At 38.8% G+C, this 12,901-nt stretch overlaps 1 protein-coding gene across 1 annotated transcript; it reads right to left on the minus strand.

Annotated features, from left to right (window-relative positions):
• Positions 1–557: 557 nt before the first annotated feature.
• Positions 558–7,868, minus strand: LOC311206541 (sterile alpha motif domain-containing protein 9-like). Its single transcript, XM_084281914.1, has 2 exons — positions 7,781–7,868; positions 558–5,813 (listed from the first exon to the last, which is right to left on the minus strand). Exon 2 carries the CDS (start codon positions 5,810–5,812, stop codon positions 1,043–1,045), a length of 4,770 nt encoding a protein of 1,589 aa, XP_084138040.1. The 5' UTR covers position 5,813; positions 7,781–7,868; the 3' UTR covers positions 558–1,042.
• Between the last annotated feature and the right edge of the window lie 5,033 nt (positions 7,869–12,901).

Below are 12,901 nucleotides of genomic sequence, written 5' to 3' on the forward strand. Positions count from 1 at the left end.
AGAAACAATTAGAGCAAATAACAAATTGCTATGAAAATTGATTCTATAGTATCCTACATGACATAAAAGCAAAAACAATTAAACTATTAAAAACAAAACAAAACTAAGCATGCAATAAGTGGGAGATGGTCACTGCAATAGGAAGTTGCCAACAGAAATATATTTGGGCTATAGTCTGAATTATATAATAAAGTTACTTTTGCATATTTGCAACTGAAAGAAGAGCTGCACTACATTGGAATGACATGCTGCTTTCTTCTTTTGTTGTTGTCATTGATTTATTTTTATTAATCTTCTGCTGAGAAGTCACTTATTTTTGCTTACCTGACACTAACAGCAAAGAGGACTTATAGGCTGATAAAAGATCAATCCTTCAGACATTTCTCAAGCTGTTAATTTTATCAAACTCCTCTAGTTGTCATGAATCACATACACATAGGTTAATATGCAACACTTTGCACACCCTCCTCTCACCCAGGTAGCAGTAACTTGTTGTTTCTGGTGTTTCACACCAGTATATTTTACTTTTTTGGAACATCATTGCTGAACATTACAGGCAGTTTTATACACGTGAGGAAGTCAATGCAGTCAATGACCATTTAGAGTATTTAAATTGCATGGTTTTGCAAGGATCAAACCTAATAAGATATGTATCCATCCATCACTGGAAGGAGCTCATGGAATTTATAATGAAAATAAAGACCAAACGGGATCAATTTTATATAAAGCAGAAGTATGCCACCACAAAAGAAGAAAATCTATTTGACACTGCCTTCAAATGACAACTAGGGTGTTTTTACAGTAGAGAAGAAAGTAGTAGTGTATCTTTAACAATCACACATTTAGAAATGCTATGAGAGAGTAGAAATGCTTCTGTCCTTTCACAATATGTACAGCTTGGTTATTAGCCAAGCACAAAGACTGGCATACTGAGGAGGGAAGCATGCTGGACAGCTAATTCTTTTTCATTTACAGTTATTGGAAAAAAATGTTAAGGATAATTTTGCCTGAAAACACAAACCTGCAATCCCTATTGTTTTAATTATAAACTGTGTACATTGTATGCCAGGAGACCAGCAATGGAAAAACCAAGGTAAAAAGACACTCTTTGTATGTTTGGGCCTTTGTTCAGTAGGAATGAAGGAACAGGCTTCACTGGTATCCTAAAGGGTTCGTTGATGCCATAGTTTATGTAAATAACTGTACCCTCAGCTCTTCCATCCAAAGGAAGCAAAAGATCATGAACAACCTTTTCCTTCCAGATATTTTCATTCTGCCAGAGGTCATTCAGTTCCTGTTCTGAAAGTGAGCTAAAAAGCTGATCTATCTTTCTTTTGTGAACAAATCTGTTTAGGCCGCTGCCTTTTGCAAGATAGAAATGAGCCACAGGTTGCTTGGAACAACCTATGGCTCCATAGAGCTCTTTGAAAGACTCACATAGGCGTCTAACATACTTGTCCATTTTCCTAGAATCTTCATTTAGTTGTTTTCTATTTTCAGGCCAGAACAACAAAGAGGCAAGGAAGAAAGGCTCTACACAGTATGAATTCAGTTCCACTTTCTCTAGAATACTTACAAGTTGACTTCTCAGTCCCTCAAAATGGTATAACTCAGTGGATTCAGGTTTAATGCAGTTCAGAACAACATTTGCCAAAATAAAATTCTGTTTTTCCTTCAGAGTTGCCTGTGAGTTCGCCTCACACAGAAATGCGTATGCATATACTATGTCTTCTATCTCTCTGACAGCATTTCTCTGGTTTTTGTAAAGGTATGCCAAAACTCCAGAAAATGAGTCTGCTTTGGAAGCCTCCACAGCCTTTCTGTATGCTTCTATTTTCTGAGACAAGGGCCACCCTAAGACCTGTTGACTTCTCAGTTGCTCAACACTGGAATCACAAAATATTTTTGTGTATTTTTTAAAACATTCTCGAACTGTCTCAGCCATTCTTGCCTCTACAAATTCTCTTTCATTTGTCTGTGTTTTGAAAAACACAAAGTAGTCTTCAAGGAAGTCAAATGCCCTTTTTAATTGTGATCGCAAATTTTTTAAAAAGCTGGAATAACGTTTAAGAACCTCACTCTCTGTGCTAGAGCTATCTAAATTCAAAGCACTATTTCCTGATAGATACATTATCATTCTTTTCCTACACTGTGAGTCTTTGCTGAAAAAGGGAATGTGCTGGAGGACATCAATAATATAAAGACCAGTTTCTATCTCTCCCTGATAACCCAAAGTATTGTAATTTTGAAACTTTCTTTTACGTTTTTGATGCTGCAAATTTTGTTCAATGGCTGCATTCTTAGCTTGATGCTGAGATGTTCTGAAAGCCCATGAAGCATTTTGAGCAAGATCTAGCAAACAATCCAGTTCCTGAGCTGTTAGGACTGCACTCTTTATTTTGTGCTCTACCTGGTATCTTAGCTTGTGTTTAAAGACTTGACCTAATGTATCTGATATGTATGAACTGTGTGGTGCTCGATCTTTGGCTTCTTTGGCCCAGAATAATGCTGAGTCATATTCATTTTCTTTAATGTAGCAGTATCTTGCTAAGGCTTGGCAAATGTGACTGTTTTTCTTAAACCTAGTAGATGCTTGTTTTAACACACGTTCCACATTAAAATATTTTTCTTCTTTATGAATGGCTTCAATTAATGGGGAGAACCATGTGTCTGACTCATAGCCACGTTCTCTGCGCTGTCTAGTAATCAGTAGGGTTATTATATCACGAGTAAGTTTGTCTTGTTGTAATGAATTCTCATAAAGCAAATCCTCCTTCAATAATCGCAATGTAATTTCACTTTTAGGCAAGTTATAGGTTAGTTTAAATTCTGTTAGGCACCACTGTGCTATCAATGTGTGAATGATGCGTAGACCTCGGTATGTCATGTGTTCTTGTACTCGAGTATACATTAGAATATTGGAACAAATTCCCATTTTTTCTATCAGTTTATCTTTGTTGCCTGTCTCTCGAGAATTAATTCCCAAGAATTCTTCACATAGTGATATTGAAAGTGTAGATGTTCTTACATAAGCGTTTAAGAGTGTGAGATAGTAAACAAGTTGTGCTGATTTAGAATTTATATTCAAGTCACGCAAGGTATTTTTAACCAATTTTTCTATGTACTTTGGATCAAAGTTTTTCTTCATAATCATAAAAGAATAGAAATTATCTGGATTTGGGTGCATCTTTTCAATATCTTTTAGTTTCTGTTCAAAGGCCCTTTGCTCTTTTTCAGAAAGGGTCTGTTTTAAAGAAATACTGTTCAAGCAATTGATTGTTGCATTTTCATCAGGATTCTGAGATCTCATACAATTTAAAACAATCACTAAAGGATTTACATACGGAATACATTTTTCTGTTATAGCTGCCTGAATTTCGTTTTGCAGAAGATAGACATTTTCTTGGTCTTCAAAATCATCCACAAGAAGTAACACTGCTAAATAGCCACTGTCCTTGTTTGCTCCATAGGTGATTAAAGTTGCCACTTGTGTTCCAAAATCACTTGTTTTGTTTTTGAGAACAGCACATCTGAATTGCTTCCGGAGATTCCAGAGGATATGCATAGCTAATGTTGTCCCACCACAGCCAGGATGGTGGTAAAGGTTGATAATTTTTACAGGCGACTGATTAGCGCTGTTAGCTGAAGACACAATTAGTTGTTCAAGGTTTTCATAACGATCCCTTTTGACAAAAACCGATGTGTAATTTTCAGAAGAAAAATAAAAATTCCACCATGTCACTCTACCACCTCGATAAAAATCTTTTTCCCGTTCTTTCATGAATTTTTTAAATCGTTCTTCATCCTTCTCTATCTCTGTGTCCTTGCATTCATTTTCACATAAGATTTCCAATGCTGCTATGAAATCTTCTTCTTTCTTTAGAAGAATGGTAGAACCGCCAATGGAGGGCAGAAGTCTTTTAGATGACTGTGTCACTGATTTCGCTTTTATGATGGTACCATTTACCATTTCCAGGGTTAAATTAGAAACACATTTATTTGAAAGTGCTTCCTCTCTTATGCCTCTAGCATGAAGAAGATCTTTCCATCGCTGGTCTGTACCTGCACCAATGCAAATGCAGGCCATGTCTTCTAGTCCCTTTAATTCTTGGTAAAATGTAACAAATGTCTCAGCAAGAGGATCCAATGGATCTTCCACTCGGGAAAGCAAAAGAAACACTATTAAAAACTTCCCACTCTGCTTTACATCTTTGTGTGAAAGAAATGAAATCATCTTTCTGACTTCAGCAGCCCTATCTCGTTGCCATGAAGCATGATCTAATGGTAGTTCTTTATTGCCTTTGAAGTCTGATCCACTTTCTGCAATGATTCCATTGCAGAAAATCCAGTTTGTCTCCTGATGCAAATTCAGCTTCTCAGCTTGTTCAGAAACTGAACCCACCTTGTTTTCATAATGATATGGGAAGCAAAGTTTGGCATTTCGAGTTTTTTGGTAAGTCTTAAATACACCATTTTTTTCTGATTCAGGGTCAAAATCAAGCACAGCAAACCATTTAATTTCCTGTAAAAAGTCTAAGTGTGAAGTTTGACTTGGATGGCATTTGTTTGTTACCAAAATGTAGTAGTCATAATAACAGTCATCTAGCATGTCTCTGTTGCCAGTGAGCAGACTAATTAGCTTTAGTCCTTCATTCATTGTCTTCTTTTGCTTTAAGTTATATTCTTCCTCTGCTCTTTTACGAGAATCTGCTAACAATGTCAAGTTACATTTAAACTTTTCAAATTCATCTGTATTTTTAATATTTTTAGAACTAGCTCCATCGCGGATGAAGACAGCTTTTCTGGAACACTTGCTCTTAAAATCATATATGTTGGTACAGAAATATTTTGTATTACAGATGGAGTGTCTGGGAACCACATCTATTTCAATGACAAATGTATCTGATGGAGTTTCATTTGGTAACAATACTTCCACAAATCTAGGTTCTCTAATGCAAGCTTTTGCATCTCCAATGTATTGCTTATCAAAGTACTTTTCAATGTATCTATTAAAATGGTCGATGTAGGCTTCTTTCTTGGTAACTTTTATTCCTTCGATTTCCCCATGTGGATTGTCACGTATTCCAAAATGAATAGTGCCATTTGTGCGAGAGTTCATGCAGGCTGCAGCAAACCTAAAGACTTCATTGCTAAATTTCATTCTAATGTCTTCTTCTAGTGCATTCTCTGTGTTGGAAAGTAATTTGAATTCATGTGCTGGATCAATGAGGTTAAGTGGCCCTGTTTCAGCGACATTAAGAATATGATGTTGTATGTATCGAGTACCATCACTGAAATTATCAAAAGGATGTGGCATACATATGTTTCTAGTTGGGTGCTGGCTGCTTGATGGTGACTTCTCCGATACACTCTCCTCGTCAGCTGACTTTATTGCTGTTTTATTTTCTACAGACTCCAGTTCAGAATCCTGCAGTATACTGGAATTAAATGACCTGTATTTCTTCTTGCACTCGTTCTTTACAATTTCTTCATCATCTTCTCCATCAATACTCTGTTCACTGCCTTCTTGTCCCTCAACCTGGTTTGAACTTTCAGTCAGAATGCCATGCTTTTTCAGGAAATGAATGATTTGAATAGCAGGCCCATGAGGTATGCCCATCTCCACCAGATCTTTTTTAGTCAACAGTTTCAAAGTAGAACCAGTTACATCTTGGTCATACAAGATTTCTGCATATTTCTGGTCAATCTTAAGAATTTCAGTTAAGAATTGTTTGACTTCTTCTTTTGTCCACGTTTCAGCATGTTGATAAAAATGTAATTTCTCTTTTTTTTCAGTGTTTGCATTTTCCATTCTTTAAGGAAAAAAAATACAATGTTACTAAACAAGTGATTTATAATAGCTTATTAACTGAATAATGCATATTTTCTTGATGCTGTCTACGATTTATTTCATAATTTCTGTAATCTGACCCATGGAATATAACAGTTCAATTAGGGAACATCAGGGGAATGTGAAGTCAGATCATATATAAGACATTATCTGCTTCTAATAGGAAGATTACTTTTTCTTACAGAGCAGCTTTATGTGAGTCCTGTTTTTAAACCACTTCCACAGCTGACGCTACATAAAAATGATGGCTGATTGTTGTCATTTGGACACCCAACTTGCAGTTGTATGGGCCATCAAATACAAATCATGGTCACAAATGGCTCTCATAAAGGCTATAATTTGGTGGAGAAGGAAAAATTCCAAGCTTTTTTCATCCTAAAATGCGGTTAGGTACTCAATTTGTTCGAATAACATTGCAAAGAGACTTTTGGGTGGAAATATACTGCTGTAATTACTCAACTGCTACTACTGAAAATGAAAGGATATTCTTTACCATTTTACTTTTTCAGTACATTTTATATTCATTGAGCTTTCTCAAATAAAATCAAGCAGTTCCGCAGCATTTGCAGCGTTTGTGGAGATGAGTGACAGGGAGGAGAGCATCTTACAATCCACTTGATCCTATTGAATTTGGACTTTTGGCATAAACTTTCAATAAAGAAGCACAGGGAAAATTAGGGAAAGAAAGGGAAGGGAAAATTTCACTTCGTAGTGTCCAATTTTACTTCATCCCCTCAATTCCTTTAAGAGAATATTTATTCCTCTGAAATTTATATTTTGTTATGGAATTACACCCAGCTACAGTCATCACACTAGTGGAAATATTCTTTTCTTGTTGGTACCTGATAATTCCTGAGACAAAATAAATTCATAGATTTTTTTTTTTTTCCATAGAAGAAATTTTTGTTTCTTGAAAGAATACTTTGTTATCTAACCCATCCTAGCAACTTGTTTTCCTTGATCTATTACATGATTTCCTAAAACATGAACTTTAATAAGAAGCAACAATAGGGATTTCTTATAGCTAGTGCTGGAGTACTGCTTTCTTCCTAGTTTCGGTCAAGCTGCCTCCTGATTTAACTAATGAACTGCCAGGGCACAGAGCAAAGGTGGGGAGCAGGCTGGGGAAGCCTGCAGTTGGCTTTACGCTCAACAGACTGTTCCCTCTCGTCACAAAAAAAGAAGGAAAACTAGTTTCTAGTTCTTTAGAATAGCACTATGGGAAGCACATATTATTAAAAATTGGTGGTGCAGAGGGAAACAGACTCGCTGTTTTTATGACAAAACTGATCTGGCTATCATCCTCACCAGTAACTCCACCCAGGGTATCTGAAGTCCGAGAAAAGAAACTGAAACTAAAGCTCTTCTCTGGCTCAGAGACTATTCAAGCCAGCAGTGTAAAACTATGACTTTAAATCCCATCAAATTTACAGTTCGCAATAGAGGCACAATTTACTCCTAACATAGAAGCAAACATGTTTATGACCTTTAAAACAGTGACTCTGTGTTTTAAAATTTGTAATCCCTCCCCCCCCCCCCCCCCCCATGAGACAAAGCTCTAGAATGGTATACTTTCATTTCCTCGTTTTGATGTAGTGTTTCTAGGTTTCATGTTATCGGCTAGTAAATGATTCTGACCCACTGAACTATTTCATAGATGTTCTTTTCCAGCAGAGAATCACTCTACTGTATTTTTTCTGCGGAATAATTTCTTTCAGGACATGTTCCTTGGGATTAATTCACTGCAATCTCCTAACAGCTACCTTTCACGTGCAAAAAATTTTACAGAAGATTCAGAAAAGTTTATCTTAATAGATTATAGATCATCATATGTATAAAATTAATGTCTCAGAAACAAGAAATGGTATCAGACTAAGACATCACATCTTCATAAAATATTCCAGACTAGAATTAAATGTGTGCACTTACTGTAACTGTTCTGTTCTGCAGTTTTCTTCCTATAGTTGTCCAGTAAGTGTATTTTGTTCAAGCAGGATACACAACAGCTAAAATGCAGCTGAATTACTCTTCTAAGCTATTAACGAAAAACAGAACAAAACAAACCACCCTAAAATTAGTTTATAAACTTTGAAGAAGTCTGAGATCAGAAATAGTAGGAGGAAAAGTGCATTGATAGACATACAGTCACTTTTTCCTAGTGGCAAACACACATCTTTGGAGGAGACAGATAGCAGTCTGCTACAGAATATTTATTTCTCCTTACCTTTTTCTTGCATGTTTCTGGTTTACACTTCCATATCTGTGACTAAGATGCTCTAAACTGTGCAACTTTGAAGGTGGGTGTTGCAAAGAAGCTGGAGGAAGTAGTTAACAGGAGATTCTAGTTCCCTCCTCCCCTTTTGCTTTCTCTTTTGCAAGGCAGAGTTCCTTGTGCTCTACCTCTTCATAGCTGGGAAAGCACTGTGGTTCCCTTATGGGGGGGAAATGCAATGAAAAGAAGCTCATGGAGCTTCTTTGAGATAAGGACAGGGACATCACTCACCAGTTACCATCACAGCTGAGACAGATTCGGCATAAGGGAGATTAATGTGATATATTGCCCACTAATAACAGATTAGTGCAGTGAGAACTAGCAGTGAAGTAAAGACACCTTCCCCTTATCCACCCTCTTCTATGTCCTCCCCCTGAGCATCTCAGGAGAATGGGGAATGGGGGCTGCTGTCAGTCCCTGAGGCTTCATCTCCACTGTTCCTTCACCATCACTCTCTGCCCCTGCTCCACGTGGGGTCCCTCCCATGGGATGCCATCCTTCCCGAATGGATCCTGCAGGGGCTGCCCTCAGGCAGCAGCTCTTCAAGAACTGCTCCCACATGGCTTCGTACCATGGGGTCCATTTCCCAGGAGCAAACTGCTCCAGCACGGGTCCCCCACAGGCGGCAGCCCCCCCCAGACCCCCTGCTCCTGCATGGGCTCCTCTCCATGGGCTGCAGCTCTGGCCCGGGGCCTGCTCCTGTAGAGGCTCTCCATGGGCTGCAGCCTCCTCCAGGCCACATCCACCTGCTCCACTGGGGGCTCCTCCACCCATGGGGGGGCTGCAGCATGGAGATCTGCTCCATGTGGGACCCATGGGCTGCAGGGGGACAGCCTGCTCCACCAGGGGCCTCTCCACAGGCCGCAGGGGAACTGCTGCTGCGTGCCTGGAGCACCTCCTGCCCTCCTGCTGCACTGACCTGGGGGCTGCAGGGCTGCTTCTCTCACATTTTCTCACTCCTCTCCCAGCTGCTGTCACACTTTTTTCCCCTTTCTTAAATTTGCTCTCACAGAGGTGCAACCAGCATCTCTCACCATGGACGGGTCCTTTTTGCAGCCAGCTGGAGCTGTTCCCAACATCTTTCTGACATGGGGCAGCTTCTGGATTCCTCACAGAAGGAATCCCTGCAGTCCCCTTGCTACCAAAACCTTGCCACATAAATCCAGTACAATTGGTACCTGTAATGTGTGATAAAGTGATCTGATAAAGTACTATGTGACTGTTGTAAATGTTGAACACTGTGCATCCTTTGAGCCTCAGATTCATAGCTCTTTGTGCAGACTTTACACTTGCTGTTATTGATTTTTTTCCAAATGAGGACTTGATATGAAGTACTTTATTGATATAAAAACTTGCCAAAATATGCTGTGAATTATCCATTTAGATCAGTTCTATAAATCCTACAATGACCAAAGTACAACTTGTAGACCACTGCATTACATCTCAATGATACAGAGCAACCTGGTTGCAAAACACGTTTGTAGTTTTGCACTAACAGGAAATAGCTTTTTTTTTATTTTATTTTTTTTTATTTTTTATTTTCTTCTGTTTGTTTGTGTGTTTGTTTTTCCCTTTTGTTTCAAAATTGTGTCAGATATGATCAAAGATTTAATAAATGGGATGTGGTTTTCAGCATTTTCCTTCCTGCAATATCCTCAGCCACAGACATTTGCTAAATAATTTTATCTTTATTCTTTCTCCCATGCCTATTATAACATAGACATCAATAGAGGTATTTTATTAGATATTGAGAGCTCTGTAACTACTGTTATGGAAGCATATAGCATACTACTTGTGCCTAATGTTTTTTTTTTTTTTTTTGTCTTCCACAGTGATATGTTTTACCCAAGAGACCATTTTCATAAAAGTCTTAAGGCTTTTCTTAAGTTCATTTCTCTGGCATTACTGTTTTCTTTGACAGTCCCATGGAAACTCCATCTCTTGCCAGCAGCTGCTCCTGGCCCAACCCAAGAGCAATTCTATCAAAAAATTACAAAAGGATGAAAAAATGAGGAGCCCAATCTTGCTGAACTTGCTTCTCTTGCTTACATTTGCATTCAGCGGTCACCATTATCAGTTTCTTAAAGAAGGCAGCAAAGGAAGACTGCTCCCTGCCACAGCTCCACACTAAGATATAGTCCTTGTCTTTTCCTTAAATTCTCAGTTGCTGAATAGGGAAAGTGTAGGGAACTGCAAGTGATCCTTTTCCCTGGGAATAAGTCTCATGAGCACTGTAATGCTAAGTAGCCAGACCAGAGACAGCAGGACCTGCTAGTCTTCTAGGAGCAGCAGGCAGGTTGCTATAGGCTGCTTCCATGTAGTTCGTGGTTTGTCAGGCAGTAGGACTGATGTTGAGTGCCACCCATCCCACCCTCACTCCAGTGTGCTCTCTGGTCAGATCACAGCCTGAGGGAACCTCTGCAGGCATAAACCTGTGGCTGCATGCTCTTAGTGCTTGTGAAAAGAGCAGCTATGCTTCTTCTGCTATTTCGGGTCAGTTGAGAAGCTATGTGGGTGTTTGTTTCGTTTTCTCAATTTGCTGGCTATTTCCTGATTGTATTGCTTTGGACTGAGTTTCCCTAAGCTGTGTTTGTACAGGATGATGTTGCAACCGTTCTTCTCCTGCATGAACATTTAACAGATGATCTTACACTGACCTTCCACAGCAGCTTCTGTTGATCCACACTGCCTCTGAAGAACTACCACGCTTCCCCAGGTCCTGGCCTATTCTCTTGCACCGTATACTTGTGCAGTGAGCTGGCCCACAGAGCCAAATCACTCTCTCACATTAGTCTATGTACAGCTCAGGTCTGGGCAGGTTTCTGTGAGGTTGTTTGCCCTCCTTATAGCATAGGGCAGACCGTACTGCTGCGAATATTGTAAGGTGCTGTAAAGCTACACACTTGTACGGGCCTCTACATTTTCAGGTTACCAAAATCAATGCAAGCAACAGCTGCAATCATTGTGCATGTTCTTTGCGTTCTGCCATCTGAGGCCTAGTACAGGAAGGCCATGACCAGTAACTTGGTAGCTTGTTTTGCGTTATTTTTCACAAGGTAGCTGCCTGCTTAAAAGCCTTGGGCATCGTGTTCTGAAACACTGCCTCTCTAGGAAACACACAGCTCACAGCTCCTTTTCCACCCTCACAAGTTCCCTCCTACTGTGATGAGGATCCTCTCATGACCCTCATTCCTTGTGATGGAAATCCCACATATATCATAAGCCTAATTTCTGAGGATAGGGAAAAGATAGAATTGAGCAATCATTTCTTCTCAAGAATGAACCTGCAGAACAAGAGTTACGATCTGAGCTATTCAATCTATCAGAACTAGACTTCTTTCTCCATTTGTTCTGTAAACCTCTGATAAGGAATAGTGTGGATTTTCCTAGGGAGCCTATTTGCTGCCATCTGGCTTGAGTTTTCTGAATAGGTCTTTCCTCTTCCTCCTCTTATTGAATATGGAGAAAAAGTGATCAGCCAACCCTCCCCTCCCCCCCCCCCCCCCCCACCCCTTTTTTGAATAGCTTCTTATAAGATTTATTTTAATTCTATTTTTTTTTTCCATCAGGATAAAACATTTCCCTGTTTGATACATTTTCTAAACCAAATTATTTAGAATTCTTATTTATGCTGTTTCTCAAAGGCTTTCCTCATTTGACTCTATCTTCACACTTGAAAGGAATTTAAAATGGAATCCAGTCTTCTAACTGTCCTAGCTTTCTGTTTGGAATAGTGACCCATAATAATTGAATATAATTGTAACATTTGATACTTGTATATTCAACGTGTGGATGGGACTAAGCATGTCGGGCTGAAAGGACTTGGAAAGGATTTGAAAGACAGATTTAGAACTGAATAGGGTTTGAAAAATATCAGAACTAAGCAAGGTGAACTTAAGCAGGAAAGTGTAGTTCTAAGGAAAATAAATGAATGATTCCCAACACCTTTTTAAAAAAAAATAAAAAAATTATAAGGTGAGCTTTTTAAATTTTATAAGGTTTTAACTTAGTAAAACAACCTTATTCATTTCCTATTGAGAAGAAAAAAAAAAACCAACAATATAGAAAGTATAGAAAGTACTTTTTAGAACTGCGGGAAATGCAAAAAATGAACCATGATGAAAATCTGAGTTAACAATAGAAAATGTATCTTTAAAGAAGAACATGTCTTTATTTTTGGTCAGGGTGTGCTGTTGCATGAGGCGCACTAGTTCAGAAGGCATGCACTATCTCTATATTAAAATGCATCTGAGTTATCAGACCCACTGTGACCAAGAGCTTTGTACCTCACCCTGGAACACAGCACATAGCCTGAAGAGATGTATGCATATTATCTTTTTAGGTGGAGCAGGATTTCCATCAACACACTGGTGTTTGCATTGCAAGTTTAACTGAACCATGATGTAAACTTTGACTTGAATGGGATCCTTAGATGTTTAATCTTTTGTTTGTCTTTCGGACTCCTTGTCTATTGTTTATATACCACAGATTCTAATGAAGAAATGATCCCTTGTTTTCCTTTTTTTTTTTTTTTTTTTTTTTTCTCTCTTCTCAAATTCTTTTATAACTAGCACTGCAATACTGCCCCTTTCCATCCCAAGTGTGCATCAGTTTTGTTGTTTATGATGTGATCGCTTTAAGTCCATCTGCAAAGTGTTTGGAGGCCCTTGTTCTGTTGCTCTCTAGAAAAGTCTTGCAGCCTCTGCAGAAAGGCAGTGAGGGAGCAGGACATCTACTCCGTAGGAGTTGGGCTCCTTGCACACACTCAGGAGCCTTAT

The sequence above is a fragment of the Netta rufina genome (genome assembly GCF_964035555.1).
Source record: "Netta rufina genome assembly, chromosome: 2".
Lineage (NCBI taxonomy): Eukaryota > Metazoa > Chordata > Aves > Anseriformes > Anatidae > Netta > Netta rufina.

Coding starts and splice junctions, on each gene's coding strand:
- LOC311206541 (XM_084281914.1), bottom strand. CDS start 5,812: ATGGAAAATGCAAACACTGAAAAAAAAGAGAAATTACATTTTTATCAA.